Below are 22728 nucleotides of genomic sequence, written 5' to 3'. Positions count from 1 at the left end.
CATGGAGTGTATGAAACTGCAGCTGTCTAATACTCAACTAGAAGCACCTGGTTTAGTAGTTATCTACCCATCCTTCTTACCGAGAAGACATTCAATTCTTCTGGTAAATTAGATCTACTGAATCCATCAACCTGAATGAATGAAAGTAATGTGCAATTGTGCTGCTCAATAAAACGACTCTATAATCCGTGAGGGAATTGTTTTTGGGGTGAGAGAGCAGTAAACACTGAAAATTATTCCATCTGGTTTTCATTACAGACAGATGGCCTCAATCGTTTCTCTGGGTCCATGAATTGTGCCAGTCCTGGTTTTCCAGAAAATAATTACAACAATAAAAATCACATCATTATCTGAAAACACACAATATTTTTAGACATTAGGTGGGATTACTGAAGTTTATTGAATTTTTATTTTAATCAATGTGAGGTAGAAAACACAAAATAGTATGTACAGAACAATCATGCATACATTATCCAACATTGTAAAGTGCCAACTGCTAGATTGTTTATTGTTGTATCTCAATTCAATTGTAAATATTTCTATCATTCCAAATAAAGCAGAAAAGAGCACCATTTGCAAAGTTAAGGGTGTGTTCACACTTGCAGGTTTGGTTCTATTGTAGGTCTTGTTCAATACCTCTGTTAAAGCTCATGCACACTGGGATGATTATCATCCGTGATTTTTGCTGACATTTAATGCCTCATGTTTCTCAGTACTGGGCCGGAAGAGCTGTGTAAAACATATGCTGGAATAGACTTATTTCATGTGGCGCCATTTTAAAAGAGAAGTTGAGGCTGTGGTGAGAAGAAACCCAGAAGTGTTTAGCTCTGGTTTCCTCCCAAAGGAACATTGTGAACCTGGCTGTATATCTTATCAGCAAAGAGAAAGTGACACACATTTATCATTTCACCACCTTCCGAGTGACGCGACGGTCCTTTCGAAATGGATAGCGAAAATACAATGGGATTCATTTTCAGCTAAGTTAAGGAAAATGGCACTAGTTAGATAACGATTTCTTTCCCAAACACACGTTTTAGATGCCATTTATCAAACTCAAGTTAACGAACTGATTCTTTCACTATATTATACTTGTCATGAAACTGAATTTTGGAAAAACATCAATTTCCTGCTAACATTTAAGTGCTGTTGAGCATGTTCTCTAACAGTGCTAATTTGCCATAGTATTTACCATTGCTCAACAGAAATTCACCGATGTTTACCGAGTGCAAACACAGACGAGTGATCCGCTGATGACTCGACTCGACTGGCTTTAAAACGATCCAGTGTCCCTGTATCTGTGTTTGTACTTGGTGAAGAGCAGTGGACTGATGACCTTCATGGACAATCACAGTCACAAACTAATTCTGGACCAGATCACTTGAATGAGGACCTACAAACCAGGCTTTATCACAATATATGATTTATAATGTAGCTTCTATAAGTTAGTTATTATGTACACTGAGTAAATATAGCAAGGTTTGTTTTACCAATGCCTCTGAATGAAGTTATTCTGGAGCAAAAATACTGTGAAAAGCCTAACAAAAAATTTGGTTCCAAAAACATACAAAATGATAAACAATATAATGTCAGCTGCAAGGATAGCCACCAAAAGCACATAGAGGTGGTGTCCATTAATTGTGATGGATGACTGATATGAGTGGAATCCAGGAACAGGTGTGCTCTGATGAGATAAGTGTTAACCTACATATGACAAATTCTGCTCCATATACTGTAGAAATATTGCCTCATAAAACCAAATGAACTATGAAAATATTTAATATTGTAGCAGAACAGTGATTTTTGTGAAAATGCTAAATGTCTCTTAATATTTTTGGATCTAGACCAAACAAACCAAGGGAACCAACAACAAGTCTAAAATTGCCTGTCAGGGGTGTTCCTAAGATTTAATCTTCCTGAAATTTCGCTAACACCACTGCACCTTAAAGTGCCACTGTTATGCTTTTATTTCTCTAAATATTAACTTTCTTAAAGCGTTTATAGCGGTTTGGTAAAATGTAGGTTTGTTCCAAATTAAAGTAAAACCAGCTTGTGGCTTCCTGTGATTGCTTTATTTGTACTTGAGGCCTGAAAAAGTCTGGCTCACATTTTCGACATGTCCAGAAGATGCTCTTTCATTTACTGCAAAAGTAATTCCACTTTTCATGCATTTCTAAAATATGAAGACTCAGGCTCTGATACGCTTAAATCGACACCATCATTACTGTTCATATCACTGCAAAAAAAAGAGGAAGCCTCTGGAGCTGAAATTCAGATATGGTAATGATGGTAATCAGAGCATAGAAGACTCTTTTAGATCCTTAAATGAACTTTGTTAAATGACATGTAAAAAAAGAGGTGATTCTGCAATGTCTATTATGAGAAAATGAAAGTTTTTTTTTTTAACTGGATTTACATGAATGTAAATGTACAAGTATTTACTGATGAATTAGAAAATCTTTAAAATAGCAAAAAAGGGCACTTTTAGGTAGTGGGTGACAATTCACTACTAAAAAGGAACCTATTTTAAATGATAATACAGTTGAATTCATGGTACACTACATACAGTAATCTATGAACAATGCAATTCAATTCAATAGGGTATATGCACAGCTAGTGTTTCTTCCCATACTGATAAACAGTTAATGTGACATTTCAATTTTATACGGTTCCTTTTACAGCATCGATGTTGTGATATAATTAAAACACAATCAGTTAAATAGACTTCAGCATTCATTTAGTTGTCCAAGCGTAAAACCAGATAAAAAGCCATTGAACATACTGGGGTAAAATAAATGTTCATGATTTAAAGACATGGCGAGGGAAAATGTAATTTAATGCAGAGCTTCTTGTACATTCTGAAACCCACTTTATATCGTATAGTGCATCGGGAAAGTATTCATATCGCTTCACTTTTCCACATTTTTTTATGTTACAGCCTTATTCCAAAATGAAATCAATTCATTAATTTCCTCAAAATTCTACACACAATACCCCATAATGACAATGTGAAAAAGATTTTTTGAAATTGTTGCAAATTTATTAAAAATAAAAAACCTAAAAAAATCACATGTACATAAGTATTCACAGCCTTTGTCGTGAAGCTCTAAATTGAGCTCAGGTACATTCTGTTTCCACTAATCATTCTTGAGATGTTTCAGCAGCTTAATTGGAGTTCACCTGTGGTAAATTCAGTTGATTAGACATGATTTGAAAAAGCATACACCTGTCTTTATAAGTTCGCATGGTTCACAGTGCATGTCAAAGCCCAAACCAAGCATGAAGACAAAGGAATTGTCTGTAGACCTCCGAGACAGGATTGACATTGTCATTATGGACTATTGTGTGTAGAATTTTGAGGAATTAAATGAATTTAATCCATTTTGGAATAAGGCTGTAACATAAAAAAAATTGGAAAAAGTGAAGCGATATGAATACTTTCCGGATGCATTGTAAATCAATCAGGCAGTGGACATCATTGATTTTTAAAAGCAGACCTTAAATGCGCAGATTTTGTAATGTCATACAGTTCACCAGAAATGCTTGACCCAGGTTACTAAAAAAAAAACTAAAAGTCCTTCCGCATACTTCTGCATATACCCTACTAATAATTCTATAGACAAGCTTTTCGCGACAAGCTATTTACAGTGTTTAACAATGTGGACGTTTCATACAAGTTTATTTATTTATTTATTTTTTGATGTTCTTAAAATTTAGATGCAATCTCCTGCCCTGCAGGATTATCCACATTCTTCATTATCATCAAAATAATTTGCAAAAACCTTAACAAAACCTTATCAGCAGTCTTTTCTTGCCTTAAAGCAATATATAAAAATAAATACAGTTACAAAAAATAATAACGAAACTATAAATGGATGAGAACTTCCCCAACATATAATGAAAATAAAATATATCATAGATACGCTATAAAAGTTTCTGAAATGAAAATTATGCAAGACAAAAAATCCGTAAGTGCTTTTTCTCTGCAAAACAGACACCACATTCCCTGAATCTTCCCTTAATCACATACTTTTCAACCAATAAAATGGGTAATCAGCTTGATGCACTGGAAAGGCTTTCCATCTATACAGCAAATACCTACTTCATTCAACATTAGTGTGAAAGGAAATACAGGTTGGTTAGAGTGAAAAAAAAGCCTCTCAATGGCCAGTATTACAGCCTAATCAACAGAACAGGTTGATGAGTGACCGTGATTTCAGCACATGCTCAAATAACTGCGAATACTCTGAATGCCTTTCCTCCCGCTGGGTTCTGCAGGCTAAGAGAGAATACAGAAGTTAAATAAGCAGAGTTTTCTTAAACAGAACTGTGTTCATAATGACTGACATTTGGTGGAAAGCTTGTTTAATGTAAGAAGATGTAAAGTATTTGAGGCAAATCTGTGGATGGGATGGCTGTTTTTGTTTCATTCTTGTACACTATGGTAAACTAAAATAATTCAAGCTAATTTTGTGCATCATTATTAAACATACATTCTGAGTGACTAACAAAGTTTACTCTGCCATGCTTGGAGTAGAACCACTGGTACGGCTCTACCCTAATCAGCTTTCTCAGTAATGGCCTGTGATTGTAAAAGCTTAGGGAGAGACAGGCCGCCCCTTACTCTGCCTTCCACCGAGTGCACATGAGCCAGTTTTGGGATAAAGCCTACCTTTCTGAGACTATACCATTCTGGTACGATGAAGTGTATTGCTTCCTGTTGTCTGTGGGCATCACGTCGATGTAACCACCTGACTCATTACTTACAACACCAGCATGGATTGCAGACCTGCATATACTAGATTTCTGAAAACAAATGCAGAAAAATGACAAATATTATTTTTTTATAATTCTTTTTTCTTAAAAGGGTTTGTTATATGGCATATATGGCAACATATGTAAATTACATATATGATATTCAATTTGGATTGAATTGGATTGCATATACTGTATATAATTCATATGTGAAACTCATTGCAAATATTGTCATTTAAATTTTATTTGTTTAATTTTCAACCAATGAATTATTTTTTTTACTTATTTGAACTATAATGTCTTATATGTATTCATATATGGCTGTATACATACAGTTAGGTCCAAAAATATTTGGACATTGACACAATTCTAATATTTTTGGCTCTATACACCAACACAATGGGTTTGAAATGAAAAAAAAATGATGTGCTTTAACTTCAGACTGTCAGCATTTATTTTGAGGGTATTTACATCCAAATCAGGTGAACACTGTAGGAATTACAACAATTTTCATATGTGCCCCCCACTTGTTATTGGACCAAAAGTAAGTGGACACTTGGCTTCTAAGCTGTTTCATTTCCAGGTGTGTGTTGTTCCCTCATTATCCCAATTACAATGAGCAGATAAAAGGTGCAGAGATCATTTCAGTTGTGCTACTTGCATTTGGAATCTGTTACTGTCAACTCTTAAGATGGGATCCAAAGAGCTGTCGCTATCACTCAAGCAAGCCATCATTAGGCTAAAAAATCAAAACAAACTCATCAAAGAGAGAGAGATAGCAAAAACCTTAGGCGTGGCCAAAACAACTGTTCGGAACATTCTTAAAAAGAATGAACGCACCAGTGAGCTCTGCAACACCAAAAGACACAGAAGACCATGGAACCAACTTTGGTGGACAACTGAAGAATTCTTTCTCTGGTGGAGAACACACCCTTCACAACCGTTGACCAGATCGAAAACATTCTCTAGGAGGCAAAACTGAAAGGAAAATTCCCCAAGAACGAGCAGGAACTGAAGACAGTTGCTGTAGAGGCCTGGCAGAGCACCACCAGGAATGAAACCCAGCGTCTGGTGATGTCTATGTGTTCCAGACTACAAGCTGTAATTGACTGCAAAGAATTTGCAACCAAGTATTAAAAAAGTGAAAGTTTGATTTATGATTATTATTCTGTCCAATTACTTTTGGTCCCTTAACAAGTGGGAGGCACATATGCAAACTTGTTGTTGTAATTCCTACAGCGTTCACTCTTCAAAAAACAAAGATATTTTTAATCAAGCAATTTATTTTCCTCCATGGAGAGTCTCTAATATTTGGAAACATTTATAAGTCAGACGGACATTATCTTACTTGAAGCACAAGAACAACAATGCATTTTGTTCTACATTTAAACTAATTTTAAAAAGCTTTTAAAAGAATCCAATAAGCATTTCACTTTTAAAACTGTCCATAATGACCCTTCTTTCAAGCATTATTCTGCACAAAGTCTGCAATGACTCTCTCTCTCTCTCTCTCTCACACACACACAAACACACACACACTGGATTTTAGTGCTGAGAATAGTAAGCTTGGAAAACCTGTCCTGGCTCGTTGTGGTCAAATGACTTGATTAAATGAACAAAGTGAAACTGAAATCTACCAGCACATTGAATGATTTTGTCACTAACAGTGAAAACTGTTAAAATAAAAAAGACTACTCTTATATTTTGATCATACATGCAAATGAAAGTACGACATTATTTAAAACTACTTTTCTTTAACAAAACACTGTGTGTTTTGGCCTTTTGTTTTGGCTGTGGAATTATGGTAGCGGGCTTTGTCTTGTATGCACTTCATTTGACCTCAAATGTTATTTGAATTATGAACATTTATTATTGACCAATGTGTATATGTGAATCAAGGTCTAAATTACATGATCTAAAAAAATCTAAAACGCTCCTGAAAAAACTAAATCGATTAATTCAAATGGGTTATTTGTTTAATCTGATTGAATGATTTAATTTTGGGTCAGTAGTCTTCCAATAAAGTGACAAAAACCTCTTTATTTGTGTTCTGAAGATGAACAAGGGTGAACAAACCCTTTTGAATTTGTTTGAATTTGGGAAGAAAAAACTGAACAATGCTTACATCTGAATAAACTCTGGTGCCAATGACTCGAGAAAGCTGGGAATTTTCTTCCAAGCAGTTTCGAGGACAGTAAATCCTTGTGGAAAGACAACACAGGTCAGAAAGGTTCACAATTATAACAGTTCTTTCAAATACAATTGGCAAGGAACACTTCAAAACTAGGTTAAGTCTAAACACTGACAGCAGATTGAGTTTTACCTTGGACAGTGTCTTACAGGCTTTTGGTAAGGACACAGCACTGAAACTGTAGTGTCACAGGTGATAACTTTCACTGGAATAAAAGAAAGATTATGAAATTAATGGTAAAGGTACTGTATTAAATTATTTCAAATTAAAGTAGGTTTATATTGGTATAAAATAAAAAGATTGATACCAAGCAAACAAATGAAGCTGAGCAGAACATAGTAGCCCAATTTTAATTTTAACACAAGCAGTCATACATTTAGCACAGCCATGTCAGAAATGTGTTGTCAATCTAACTGCTCAAAACCATGTATTATATAGAACTATGTAACACATCATAAGATGTTTCATTAGAAAAACTTACCTGTAACTTTAGATACTGTGAAGGCATTTGCACTCTGGTACTTTCTGTGCAATGTATAATATAAAATGTTAGATGGAGTTATTTCTGATGCACTTCAAGGTTAATCTTGAACAGATTGCTCACCCATGGGACTGAAGTCCATTTTTATATGATTTAATGAAGAAGTCCTTTCTGCCCTGTCTTGTGACATCCACCCAGCCTCCATCATTGTCAATGACACCGTAATGAATGCCTGCCCGGCAAATACTGGATTGCTGAGGGCAAAGATATCGTTAGCATGAAGTGCTGAGACTACACATCATATGACACACTGAAATAAAAATGTTGTTTAAATGTTGCCATGTTTACCATGTCATAATACACAGTTCCAACCACTTTTACCATGCTGTCTAAGCAACCAGCAGGGCACTCGTACCTTTAAAGAAAAAAAATATATTTTTGAACAGCAAAAACTGCAGAGAGAAATATCAAGAAGGAAAAACAATAGCAATACTTTATTTTGATGGCTATAAGTAACGTTGTAATGCAATGTTATAATGTTCAACACATGAACTTTAATGACATTGTGATCTTAATCCGTAGGGTTTAATATGGAGTTGCTCCTCGGTTTGCAGCTATAACAGTTTTAACTCTTCTGGAAAGCCATACCATAAGACTGAGGAGACTGATGTTGGACCAGAAGGCATCCCAGTCTCCACTCTTATTTATCCCAAAGGGGTTCTGTCGGGTTGATGTCAGGACTCTGTGCAGGCCAGTCAAATTCCTCCACACCAAATATAGTCATCCCTGTCTTTATGGACCTTGATTTGTGCACTGGTGTGCAGTCATGTTGAAACAGGATTGGGGCATCCACAATTTTCGTAAAAAGTTGCGATATAATTGTCTAAATATCTCATCGCATGCTAAAATATTAAGACGTCCTTTGACTGGAACTAAGGGGCCATGCCCAACCCCTCAAAAACAACCCTGCACCATAATTCCCACTCCACCAAACTTTACACTTGGTGCAATGCAGTCAGGCAAATACCATTATCCTCTTTTAACCACCACCAAACCAAAGCTCATCCATCAGATTACCAGATGGGAGCATGATTCATTATGAATAGAGAAATGGAAATGTCCACAGGAGACTGCATGTGATACTTTTCATTATACTCTATATAAGGCCTGGATGCAGCTACTTAGTCATGGAAACTCATTCCATGAAGCTTTCAACTCATATTTCTTGAGCTAATCTAGAGGCAGCATGAAATTTGTAGGTCTGTAGCTATTCTACTCTGCAGATACTGGCTAATTATGCTCTGATTTTGTGTGGACTACCACTTTGTGGCTTAGTTGCTGTTGTTTCCAATTACTTCAACTTTGTTTTAATACCACAGTTGACCAATATTTAGTAGAGAGAAAATTTCACAAATGGACTTATTGCATACTTGGCAACTTGCAGTATCATGGCACCACACTTAAATTCACTGTGCTCATGAGACCAATCCATTCTTTCACAAATATTTGTACAACCTGCCTGCATGCCGAGGTGCTAGACTGTATACACCTGTGGCCATTGTAGCAACTGGAACACCTGCATTCAATGATTTGGAGGGGTGTTCTAAAACCTTTGGCAAGATAGTGAACCTTCATTAGTTTCATTATCAGTAAACTGTCTAATTAATATCTCCCAACATTTTAGAAACCCTGCTGATTAACGTTTAAAAGATCTCTAAACCCTGCATGTTTTTTTTTCCATTCCACTGGCCTGTTTTTGTGTGTGTGATGTTAACTGATGTATTGGTTTTGTATCGGCCAAAATCCCTACTGATAGTTTGTCTGGGTTGCGTCTGTTACTGGAGGGGCTGAGAGGGGTCTGTTGTCATTATACAGCCAATGTATCTATGGTTAGAGCGACCCCTAAAGATGAAAGTCACTGACAAAATGTTTTGACACCTGATACAGCATGCTGCACAGAGCATGCCTGGAGAGATCACCGTACATGGACAGCATTGACATTTCAGATGATCATTTAAAACACACAGCAAAACCGTATATATATTGTAAACTAAATTACATGTTTTCATCTCTATATAGTAAACACTCACCGACCACTTTATTAGGTAAACCTTACTAGTACAGGGTTGGACCCCCTTTTGCCTTCAGAACTGCCTTAATCCTTCATGGTATAGATCCTTATACAATATGGATTTTGATCCATATTGATATATCCATGATGCGAATCTTCCAATCCACCACATCCAAAAGGTGCTCTTGGACTGAGATCTAGTGACTGTGGAGGCCTTTTAAGTACAGTGAACTCATTGTCATTTTCAAGAAACCCTGTGGTCATAAAGGGATGGACATGGTCAGCAACAGTACTCAGGTAGGCTGTGGCGTTAACACGATAATCAATTGGTACTAATGGGCCCAAAGTGTGCCATGAAAATATCCCCCACACCATTACACCACCACCAGCAGCCTGAACCGTTGATACAAGGCAGAATGGAGCCATGTTTTCATGTTGTTGACACCAAATTCTGACCCTACCATCCAAATGTCGCAGCAGAAATTGAGACTCATTAGATCAGGTAATGTTTTTCCAATCTTCTATTGTCCAATTTTGGTGAGCCTGTGCGAATTGTCGATTCAGTTTCCTGTTCTTAGTCTTCTGCTGCTGTAGCCCATCCACCTCAAGTTTGGACGTGTTGTGCGTTTAGAGATGCTCTTCTGCATACCTTGGATGTAACAAGTGGTTATTGGAGATACTGTTGCCTTTCTATCAACTCGAACCAGTCTGGCCATTCTCCTCTGACCTCTGACATCAACAATCTGGAGAAATAGTAATATTCCCAGTACCTTGTTAAATCTATGCCAGGAAGGATTAGGGCAGTTTTGAAGGCAAAAGTGGGTCCAACCCGGTACTAGTAAGGCATACCTAAAGTGGCCAGTGAGTGTATATATAGTTGTGTATATATAGTGTATATATAGTAGTGTATAATAGAAAATTTGATCACATCACCTCAATTTTATCCTCCTTACACTGGCTGCCTAAACTCTGGAATAGCCTTCCTGATAACGTCCGAGGGTCAGACACACTCTCCCTATTCAAAATCTGTTTAGTAAAGCATACACTCAGTGCACCACTTAGCGGGCTTCCACACAGGTTTCTGCACCTTGTTTATATACACTATGAACAGCAGCTATGCTAATTATTCTCTTTATTCTCCATTTCCACCTGGGGATACTCTTGCCGAGGCCCTCAGACCATGCAGAGTCACTGATTCGATCCAAGACCAACGACGAGATGATCCCAAGGTTTCCATATCCTGGACCGGGCCATATCCCGAGCAGCTACTGTGGTCATGGAGGAGTGGAGAACATGAGACTGATTCCTTTGACGCTCCAGGGACAGACGAATCTTCGCTGAGGCCAGCTTCCAGCCTCCGCCGCTGAGACTGCAGCTCTGCACAAGACGTTTGGCCAGCGGAGAAATTAAAATGGCCGTGCCCAACTGAGTCTGGTTTCTCTCAAGGTTTTTTTTCCTTCACTTTCGCCAATTAGTAAAGTTTTATTTCCCTCTTCGCTGTCGCCACTGGCTTGCTTGGTTCAGGATCTGTAGAGCTGCGCATCGTTGGATTTGCTCTTCAGTGTTTGGACTTTCAGCTGTGATTATTAAACCACACTGAACTGAGCTAAACTGAACTGAACTTAAACACTAAAAACTGAACTACACTGTTCCAATTTACTATGACCTTTTATGTGAAGCTGCTTTGACACAATCTACATTTTAAAAGCGCTATACAAATAAAGGTGAATTGAATTGAATTGACTAAATGCTGCAATATTGTATGAACAACTGATAAAATGGTAATATGGGATGTTAAAACAATATGACAAAAAAACAAGTCAGAGCCAAATGTTATCTTATTTCGGTGTTAAAGTTCACGTTCATATCAAACCGTTTTGGTACAGGACTTTTTTATGTGCGTATGGGTACCAAAAGAAATCCTAATTTTAGAACAAGCATATTTCAAATACGAGTTCCTACATAGCTATATAAAGTAGTGGAGGACCCCCGCCTTGGAGGGCAATGGATTTTAAGCTGTTTTTTAACATTATAATGTCAAAGTTGCATTGCAGCCACTACCATGACAATGCTGTACAGCAATTGCTTGACATTGCAGCTTGATATTATCAATATAAAATGTTGTCAAAAAACATACAAACATATTATTCTCCATGCTTGCATTTCTTCCCCAGTACATGTGTTTCATTTACCTTAAATTTGTACATTTATTTGTATGTTATGTGTTTTAATTTGTACAGCATTAATTAGTTAATGGCAAGTACGGTCCAACCAAGCTATCGTTATCAGCAAAATCCAATACTGGTCAGCCTCTAGTGTGCGTGTTTTTTCATTCAAAATGCATTCTATTTGAAACTCACAGTGTGAATTCCCTTACAGTAAATACAAAGAGTAGCCAGAAATTATAAATATCATAAAAAAAGGCTTTTATGGCATGCTTTTTAAAAAGAAAAACGTTATCTCACCTATTGCATGTGGTCCCTTTACACTGGTCTCTTAGCTTTGTGTCACATGTCACAGTCTGGGCTGCACAACAAAGCAAAGAAGAAACACAGGCGGTTCATTTATGTTTAGACAGGCTGTATAGTTTAGCAGGGCTTCAGAAACGCACAGCTATGTTCCTGCAGTTTTGTAAAAGCAAGCTGTGGAATTCCAGCAGGAGCTCATGGTGGCCAGCAGCAGGAGATCTCAGTTTTCAGTCCAAACCCCCTTTCAGCAAAGGAAGCAATTTAAAACCCACAAGTATTCATCGTCCCTAAAGCAAACATACTCAGCAGGGAGATCACCATTATGAGAAGAAAAAAAAACTCCCCACTGCACAAAGTGACTTGTAACATTAAATATATGTTTGAAAAAGGAGAAAACGTATTGACAAATGCATGCATGGTGATCATCAAAAAAAATCCGAGTTACACAGAACAGAATGTTCTTGGAAAATATTTATATTTTAGATGAAAAAGCAATAACAACTGTAATTTTTAGAATGATCCTGCAAAGTATAATCAGTTAACCATCACTTACACATCTGTTCTTTGCTCACAACTGCATTTGGGTGTCTGGTTGGACTTGGGGCACGTAAACGGGGCCCAGGGCTGTGAGGGGCCTCTGGTTCTATTGAATTTCTTTCATGTGTTTCCTCATTTGGGCTTTGCCTATTTGTTCCATCACCTGAAAGTGAAACAATAAAAAAAAGTCTTTTTATTTTGCCTGGATCTATAGAAATTTCTAATTAATAATTGTATACAATATATGTATATTTTATTTGTGTATGTAATATTTTTTCAGGATTTAGTAAATGGAAAGCATTCAATACAGCATTTATTAGAAACGTATGCATAATGTGTGTACATTAATGATACAATTGATCAGTTTAACAATTTGGCATAATAATCACCTGTTCAAATCAAGAACAATAACCATAAAGGCAACTATATCTATTTTGATATACTCATATGCACAATGTTATTCTATTTATCATAGGTTTTGTTATGTGCCACCTTAAATGTTGCAGCACTTTTAAGCTGCATGGATTCAGTCTTTACCCCCTTTCACACAGTGATACTGGTAAATATCTGGAAAATTTCCAGAATTACTTTACTGGTAAATTTAAAGAAGCGCTGTTCACACAGGCTTCTTTAAAACATTCCAGGATTTTTTCGGAAAAACCATTCACACATCCATTCCAAAATACCGGTAAATTCTAACATCATTAACCAGAAATGAGCTCTAAATGGCTGCGCTTGTATTTGTAATAGAAAGGGTCTGGCTTTTGTTGATGGTTTCACTTTTATTTAAAGCTGTTTTTGTCCCAGAGACATCTAAAGGCAGAAGCGTGAACCACAGCTAAATGTTTACTCATTTGACTACATTCCACATTCTGTGGATGGATAAGTATTGTGAACACATAAGTATTGTGAAAACAAATGGAGGAACACTTTCGCATGTCAAGATGTACATAATATGTGTGTGCGCTGGCGCTCACCAGAGCACACCTTTACGTGCACACACCGCATCAAGCAACCGAAGCAGAGCTTGAAGGTAAACAAACAGCGGTTTATCATAAGCATTTTATCGATATTTTTTTACAAAGCTGGTATTTAGAAGGAACATAGAAACGTTATCTGACTAACATCTAGCAACTAAATGTGTCTGGAAAAATATTCAAAGGCTATTATTTTCATAAACAGCGTGGATGTGAATGCATCTGGATGTTCTGATTGGCTGGAGTAGACGTCTCACATTAGTGCGTTCTAAGCATGAACATGCTCTTTCCGGCAATTTTCCTTCTGCGTTCACACATCGCAGCATTCCAGCAAATTACCAGTAATGTTACAACTTCTCTTTCCAGAAAATTGCCGGAAGGAATTTTACTGGTATTTTCAAAAAGGGCCTGTTCACACATGATCCCTTTCCGGAAAATTTCTGGTAATTTTCCAGGAAGGTCTGTATGTGTGAAAGGGGTTCACGTTTCATTGTTGTTATAATAATGATGCAGACGCATTCTTTCACATGTATGATCATTTCACTACTGTATGACTATAGTTTCAATCCTTGATGTGAATAGGCCTAATTTGGAAAAACAGACAGAAAGAAAAAACTAATATACTGACCCTAATCTTTTGAATGGTAGTTTATATATGTAAATAATGGAAGCTGCAGCTCTAGAAGCTCATAAAAGAAGCAACAAACCTTTATAACAAAGGTTTTCTCTGCACACTCCTCCATAGCTTGGTGGACAGGCAGAGCAAGAGGTGCCGTGTTTATATGGGGCATATCCCCACCAGTTACCTCTGCACAGGACAAAAAAAAACACATAACCAGAGACAACACTGACAAGCTATCATCCTACAAATGACAGAGAACGAGCACAATATTGAATAATGAATGAAGAATCATAAATAAGTAACTCACTTTGGTGAGTAGTTGCACACAAGATAAACAGCTTTTGCCCAGATCTGGCCCCACACATTCATGTTGTAGCACACATTGATCGCACAGCCAATTCGACTACTTGTTGCCCAAACAAGCTGGAATTAATAAGGAAGCAGAACAACTATTATAATGACCTATATGACATATTTAGAACAAGGAATTTGCTCAAGATTCAAGTCTTCTTACATGAGTAATCCCTATTGTCAATTCAATGAGACATTGACCACAAGCTCAAAAAGAAAAAGAAGAAAAACAACAGAATGCACAAATACTTAGCGTTTTGAAATCATAAAAAAACTTTGAGTGAGAAATATATGGAATTTAGGCTGTCATACAACTTATTGCGGTTCATTTTGAAGTCACTTTCACAAGACTTGAAAAATTAAGGGTTTAGAACAGGTTAATAGTCCATCTATGAAGAACATTAAGGCTCAATCCCAATTCTACCCCTTAGCGAAGGGAAGGGCTAGATACCTCTTCAAACTGAGATTGTTGAGGACCATACTTGAAACCAAGGTGTAAGAAAATTTCCCAAAATACACCAGTCCACAATGGCAGCATAGCTGCACCCGGAAGTAAGGAGATCCACAAATTAGTATGTTTTTGTCATTATTATGAATTTTTACAACAAACAAGCACATGTTTTAATATATTCATAATGGCGTTTGTGTTTTACCGTCATGTTTTATAAAAAAAAACACTAAAATAAAAACCGCTAAATTTCGCTATCTATAATCCATAATAATAACTGCTGTATAGCAGTCCCACAACATACTGTCACTCGATGACACTGGAATATTCTGTCAGAAAAGTCTAGTGGCTGAGAATGACCTTTTTACAGTGTCTGCTATAATGTTAATGTTGTTTTGTGTGTTTACATAGATGAATATGGCCACGGTGTAAATGCACAGTACAGTTATGATCTTATTGCCACATTAGATCATTATGATAACATAATATTTGCCTTCAGTGATTTCCTGAAGACAAATGGAATAACTACAGACGTCGCCATTGTCGATCTCATATGAAGCAAGAGATCGTGATGACATATGATGACGTGTACAGGTGCTGTAGTGCTGTCCCATTTCTTAGGGGTACATTTTGAAGCTCTTCCTCTATACACTCTGTTTCAAGGGCCAAGGGGAAGGGGAAAAGGTAGGGGTACAAATAAAGAATTGGGATTGGGCCTAAATCTGCTTGGTAAGAAGAACTTGCAATAGAAATTTGGGACCAAGTTTTAAACTGGTTCACAGATCATCTACCAATAATGAAAGACATTGTCTCATTCAGTTTAAAGTGCTTCATAAGCTTCATTATTCCAAGTGTAAATTGAATAAAATATTTTCAGAAGTGTCACCATTGTGTGACAAATGTCAGTTTTTAGATTCCAATCTGTTTCATTCTTATGCTACGTGTCCCAAATTACAGAGTTTCTGGAACAAAATATTTCAATACATTAGACCTTTCGATTGAACCAGATCCTAGATTAATTATATTTGGAGTTTCCGAAGAATTTTTGAGACTTACATGGGTACAACAACAGTTTGTTTCATGGGTTAATCTCTGCCAAAAAATGTTCTTTAGTTTTGGAAGAAAAAAGAAATTCCAACTCTTAAATTATGACTGACAGAGTTAATGGGTACACTACATCTGGAAAAAGTCTGTTATACCCTAATGGAGTGTTTCCCAACCCTGTTCCTGAAGGCACACCAACAGTACACATTTTTAACCTCTAACTAATGAAACACACCTGAATCAACTCAGCAGAACCTTAGAAAAGACCCCAAAACCTGACACGAATGGGTAAGATAAGGGAGACATATAAAATATGTACTGTTGGTGTGCCTCCAGGAACAGGGTTGGCCTAATAGACAAGGTTTTGTTGTATGAAAAACATTTATATTCTTTCTACAAGCTTCTAATTAATATGTTTACTATGCCTTTAGTATCTACTTTTCCCCTTGGATAGCACTCGTGAGTGGTTGGTTGGGGAAATTCATGTTTATTTTTTTTGTTTAATTGGTTGTTGTTGTTTTTTTATTTTTTAAATGTCTAATTGCTAAAATGTAAGTTTTATGTTTATATTTAAAAAATCTTTTTGGATCTTAAGTTCATGGTCACTATTTGGTTGGGAATTATTGGATGACTTTTTTGTGTGAGGATTCTCCGTTTGCCATTTGGGGACACTGTTAACTTAGTAGAAATAGAAATGCTTAGCTAAATTTGTGAGGTCCCCAAGGCTTTTTAGTTTTCAATATACTACTGCATCATTCGCAGTCACTACAATTGCCTTCCAACATCTATAACTCCTTGTCAAAACACACAGATATATTGGCTCTCCAATTGTCCCCTAGTAACACACTGAAGCGGTTCAATGCTTTCCTCTATGTTGTTTTCCTGGTTAGATTCCAAACAATTAAAAAAAAAATGGCTGCAGTTGAAGAGCTGACAACCAGAACGAGGGCACATGTAACACTGGCATTACAATCTATTCACTGTGTTCACATAAATTTCACGATTGTTTTCAGATCTGTCAACTCCAACAAAGCGTTTGCACCTACTGTAAATACACATGAGATGAGCTTATGATGCATTTTCTAGTCATTATATCTACCTGAGTGTAGTGGGTGCAAACTGGACCACTGCACCTAAAAGGGCAGTGAGGGTTACATTCTTGGGGATATGGAAATGAGTAGTCTTTGACCTCATCGTACCAGGCTTGTACATGAGAAGTAGGTGGACGATACCTGGGGTGAACATTAAAACAAGCATCATTAGTAAAACCATTTTATTTGCATTGTCCAATGCAGAATAAAGCCTATGTTAAGATTGCAGCAAAAATGTACACATCGTTTTCCATAGCCCGGCCAATCATAAAAATATTAAGCAGCACAACTGTTTTCAACATTAAGGATAATAATAATACATGTTTTTTTTTTCAATCAACCTAGAAATGATTATTGGAGGATCAATTGACATTGAAGCCTAGAGTACTGGTGAGGAATTAAACTTCTATTTTATGAGTATATTCAAATAGAAACCATATACAGTCTCCGACAAAAGTCTTGTTGCTCATCTATTTTGTAGAACACCTGCACTTTAAATTCATTAATTTGTGTTAGAAATAGCTCATATGAAATGCTAAAACCCTCTCAAATTACGTTTAATGCACTGAAACAAAATAGTTTCACTGGAAAAAGATTTATCATTTAATAAAGACAGAAAGGCCAAATTTTGGCAAGACAAAAGTTTTGTTTTATATAGAAATTGAACAAATTTATTGAACAAATACAAAAATATGTCAGCAAATAAAGTAGTGGTGCTGTGAGACCCAAATTTAATATCTTACATGACTTCCATGAGCTTGAAGGACTGCATCCATGTGGTTTGGCAAGGATTCATACAATGTATTGATGAAGTCATCAGAAATAGCAAAGAAAGCAGTCTTGCATGCCTCCCAGAGTTCATCAATATCTTTGGTTTCATCTTTCATGCTTCTTCTTTCATCCAACCCCACATATGCTCAATGATGTTCATATCTGGTGACTGGGCTGGCCAATCCTGGAGCACCTTCACCTTGAGGAACTCTGATGTGGGGATGGAAGTATGCAATGGAGCACCATCCTGCTGCAGAATTTGGCCTCTTTTATGGTTGGGAATATAAGCGGTAGCTAAGATTTCTATTGATGATTATTGAAAACTATTGATGTTGCCTTGGTGATGCAGTGGCACAGTATGTAGTGCTGTTGCCTCACAGCAAGAAGGTCGCTGGTTCGAGCCTCAGCTGGGTCAGTTGGCATTTCTGTGTGCAGTTTGCATGTTCTCCCAGCGTTCGCGTGGGTTTCCTCCGGGTGCTCCGGTTTCCCCCACAGTTCAAAGACATGTGGTACAGGTAAATTGGGTAGGCTAAATTGTCCGTAGTGTATGTGTGTGTGTGGATGTTTCCCAGAGATGGGTTGCGGCTGGAAGGGCATCCTCTGCATGAAACATGTGCTGGATAAGTTGGCCGTTCATTCTGCTGTGGCGACCCTAGATTAATAAAGGGACTAAGCTGAAAAAAAAATGAATGAATGAATGAATGCTGCCTTCCACCCTGCAGATCTCTTGCAAACCCCCATAATTGATGTAACCCCAGACCATGATTTTTCCGCCACCGAACTTCACTGTTTTCTGGGTGAATCTCGGATCCATGTGGGCTCCAGTAGGTTTCCTGCAATATTTGTGATAACTGTGCTATATTTCAACAGAAGATTCATTTGAAAAATCCACCTTCTACCACTTTTCCACTTTTTGTCCATCCTTTTAGCATGATGTTCCTTGGCAAATGTCACACGTTTTTTTTTTAATTTTCTTTTGTTTAGTGCTGGCTTCTGGGCACTGATTTGACCATGGAGGCCATTTCGAGACAGAATCCGACAAACTGTTCTGGTTGACACAGGGACTTCAGGTGACCTAAAGGTCTCTTGGAGCTCTGCTGCAGTGAAAATGGACTGGCCTTGGATTTTCGAGCCAACAAACGGCCCTCTCGAGTCTTGTGGGGTATGCCTGACCTGGGCTTGTCCAAAACGTCTCCAGTCTCTTCAAATCTTTTTTTATCCTCAGTACTTAACACTGAGACACATTGAAGGTGTCTGCCACATCAGTACTGGATCTGGTCTTCAGCCTCTTGATAATCAACATTTTAATCTTAGGGTGAATCTTAGGCATGTTTGCAGAGGTCTAGTTGCAGTTGATGTGAATGTCTAGTGTACTGGGGTTCTTGTTATACACACCTAGGACCTAATTGATCCATTATTAGTCACAGGTGGGGCTCATATGACAAGGCGACAACACTCATGTGTTTGCAAAAATTGACTTACCAAGCTGGAAATATTAGAATAGTTTTATTTTCCACTGAAACATTATTACACAATCTGTTGGAATCTGTTGGGAGCCATTTTTTGTAAAAAAATATGTTGATTAGAAATATATTTCAGTGGCACATCAGATAAATTTGTACACAAGCGACAAGACTTTTGTCAGGGACTGTAATCACATAACAGTTTTGATCACATAAATGCAGCCTTGATGGACAGCAGAAGACTGTATGCTATATGCAGATTGCTACTGACAACAAAAACAAACTCAGACCTTCCCCAATGAACTCCCAGGTTCTGACCAATCTGAGGCAGCAGGCCTGCTGGTCCATGTTCCCAGAGGCAGGTCTCGGCCCATTCCTCAGCACTCCGCTCCAGTTCATTGTCCCACACCTACAAAAAAATACACACAGAGGACTGAGAATCAGATGGAAACTGGTGGCCGGTACAGCATTACTGAAACAAAGCTGTTAAACCCTTAATCTTTAGTTTGTATAGTTGTGATTATGACCTGGTTGTGATAAGGTGGTTACCAGAAAAAAAATAATGTGGTCTGGTTAAATAGTGCTTAAAAGCTGTTGGAGTTAATGGGCCCATTTACTAACTGACAACATTTACACTGTAAACTGCATTTTTTTTTCACATTTTCATTTTTAAGTACATAACCAATATGAAGATACTTTTGAGTCAGTCGAATAGCAACTGAATGCAAAGATGTGAATGGTAACCGTGATTTTTGATTTCAACCTGTGGGTTTTAGTACAATGTAATGAATATGATTTCTCTTATTTCATCTTATTTTGATGTGCATTTTACAGCACGTCCCACAATGATCATGTTGACTATGGGGTCTTTTGTGGCTGGTTAAATGCATTTGGTGACATGGCGACATGCATTATTTACACGACAAAAAAGTCTACTTCTGAGTATGATGGAAAGTGGATATTTTAGACCTTGTTTACCTGTATTTAGCGTTATTTGCTTATGAATGATAGACAAAAACATGTCTTACTCTTAAAACAAAACCTTTGTTTGATTTCATTATGCTTATCACACTCAAGTGACGCTCTAGTTCTTCATCATCATCATCATCATCATCATTTTCATTTTAAACTCGGACATAAAGTGCACACACAAAAAGCCAGTGTCTGAGTACTGCTGTAAACTAAAGTTCACTTAATGTCTTATGGACCGGGTGCATTTTTATCACATTTATGCATTTTAGGACGGTTGTGCACTGTAAAAAAATGTTGGGATCCTTAATCGATTTGTGTTGGCACAACATGAAGGAATTAAGTTAACTTGTTAGCTTTTTGAGTATAGACACACAGTGTGGACACAAATCAGTGTTCAAATACCATACAAAAGAAAAATTTTGATTTAAAGGTGCAGTAGAAGATATATGCTAAATATAGCCCGAGATCACTGAAAACACAAGTCCCTGGCTGGTGTTGTTCAATGGTCAGAAATCAGCCAATAAAATGGCTTTGCCTTTGCTTCACCCCTCCCCCACCCACTGTCTTACACATTTACAAGTGCACAAGTGAGTTTCGTAAATGGAATATTGCAAAAGAATTAGCAAAAGTCAAAGTACACTGAAAAAAGTGTTGCATGCAAAACTGTTGCAAACAATTTATTTGTGTTGAATTTAAACAAGCAAATTATATTGAGCAATGTTCAACTTTGTTTGTTTAAATTCAGCCCAAATAAATTGTTTACAACCACTTAACGTAAAAAAAATGAGTAAATCCAAGGAATCATCTTTGAATACATTTTTTCAGTGTACTGGGATTTAAATGTGTAAATGTGTGAGAGTAAAGGTGTCTATTTGCACAAACAGGGTGCACAGATATATGAATCTATTATGTTGACAGACAGTTTGGGCTCTCTATCGTAATGCTCAGCCCAAATATTTTGATTGGACGAGCATTTTCTTTGTCCAACATCTTAAAAATACAAACAAATTCATTTCAATCACTTGTCAATCACTTGTTCAATCATGTAACTTCGCGAGACTTTCAACCAGCACAACAATAGCAACAATAACGTTTCTAAAGACAGTCACCTATTGCAACTTTAATATCTGATATACTTTAATCTGATGCTCTCCCAACAGAGATTCTACTGACTAAAAGTACTTTCTACTTACTTTGCAAGCACTCTGCAATAAATTGTAACCAATGTTTTTCCAGACATAGCCCTCTTTCGATACAACAACTGATTGCAGGCTGTAGGCTTATTCTGGTTTATTTTTCTTGTGCACTGATTCAAAAAGGCACAATGAGTTTTTTGGATACAATAATGTTCTCCATATGCCGTTGTTTTTCAATCTGTCTTCTGTAGTTCCTGTTCTGTGTTCTTGGTTTTCGTTCTGAACTACACCATTCAAGGCCACTCAACACTAAGAGATTTTTTTTCCTGTCCAGCTGACCCACATTTTGGCTGTTTAATAAAAACATCTCATTTTGGAAAAACAAAATGGCGCTTTCACCTTGAATGGAAAGTATACAGAACTCAAGGTTAGACATAAATCCGAGGCAGAATTGTGGCAGGGGTGACGGGGAGTTATCTGCCCTGTCACTGCCCATACATGTAACACTTTTTCCATGGGAAGTCCCAAAGCACAGTCCAGCGGTAAATCTGGCCCAATAAGGTCCCCAAAATAGCTGAAACAATTGCCTGAGACATTAATCCTTGAAGTGAGCACCTGCCAACAGGACGTCTGCTTGGTTTTCTAAGCCACCCATCAAAATGGGCTTTTATACTGAATTAAAGGAATATTCCACAATCAATACAAGTTACGCTCAATTGAGAGCATTTGTGCAAGATTGCTGCTTACCACAAAAAGAATTTCAACTCGTCTCTCATTTTCTGTTAAACAAAAGTACAATTGAAAGACTTACATAGAAAGTGGATGGGCCCTTTTTTTTTTAATTTTTAAGTCCAAAAATAAATATTTACATAGAAAAGTTTATTATTATTATTATTATTATTATTATTATTATTATTATTATTATAGTATTTTATTAATAATTAAAATAATAATAATCTTTATTTCAAACAACATAATCTAACATAATTTTCTTTTTTACATAATTTGGTTACAAGTATTTCACATTAAAATACCAAAATTGATATAAGAATGAACAAGGGGCCTACTATGTAATAAAAAAAGAAATTAAAATTAAGAACAAAGTTACATTAGAAAAAAACTAAATCACTAATAAAAAAAAAATCTTTGTTGCCAGTTGCGATTTAGGAATGAATAGGTTATGAGATCCTTTATATTGCTCTATATTGAGACCTCTTTTGTTTAAATGTTTTTTTTTCTTTCTCTAACATCTATAAATCATTAGATCATCACCATGGTCACTGTTAAGAGTTACTGTATTAAGTGTTACTGAATTAAGGACATTTTTTGACGTTTTTATGGTTTTACCTTTAG

The 22728-nt window shown here is 36.8% G+C and overlaps 1 protein-coding gene across 1 annotated transcript in view; it reads right to left on the bottom strand.

Annotated features, from left to right (window-relative positions):
- Nucleotides 1-389: 389 nt before the first annotated feature.
- The window catches only part of crispld1a (cysteine-rich secretory protein LCCL domain containing 1a), a 34107-nt gene continuing 11768 nt past the window's right edge, over nucleotides 390-22728 (bottom strand). Inside the window, exons 3-15 of the mRNA XM_056451106.1 lie at nucleotides 19558-19676; nucleotides 17042-17174; nucleotides 14407-14522; nucleotides 14185-14285; nucleotides 12517-12663; nucleotides 11961-12021; nucleotides 7773-7839; nucleotides 7548-7678; nucleotides 7425-7468; nucleotides 7076-7148; nucleotides 6878-6953; nucleotides 4670-4803; nucleotides 390-4276 (exon numbers count right to left, since the gene is read on the bottom strand). Coding sequence (XP_056307081.1) covers nucleotides 4225-4276; nucleotides 4670-4803; nucleotides 6878-6953; nucleotides 7076-7148; nucleotides 7425-7468; nucleotides 7548-7678; nucleotides 7773-7839; nucleotides 11961-12021; nucleotides 12517-12663; nucleotides 14185-14285; nucleotides 14407-14522; nucleotides 17042-17174; nucleotides 19558-19676 — 1254 coding nt within the window. The 3' untranslated portion in view covers nucleotides 390-4224. The remainder of the gene's footprint in view (nucleotides 4277-4669; nucleotides 4804-6877; nucleotides 6954-7075; nucleotides 7149-7424; nucleotides 7469-7547; nucleotides 7679-7772; nucleotides 7840-11960; nucleotides 12022-12516; nucleotides 12664-14184; nucleotides 14286-14406; nucleotides 14523-17041; nucleotides 17175-19557; nucleotides 19677-22728) is intronic.

The sequence above is a fragment of the Danio aesculapii genome, chromosome 24 (genome assembly GCF_903798145.1).
Source record: "Danio aesculapii chromosome 24, fDanAes4.1, whole genome shotgun sequence".
NCBI classification, from domain to species: Eukaryota; Metazoa; Chordata; class Actinopteri; order Cypriniformes; family Danionidae; genus Danio; species Danio aesculapii.
This window is presented reverse-complemented; position numbering and strand designations above follow the sequence as displayed.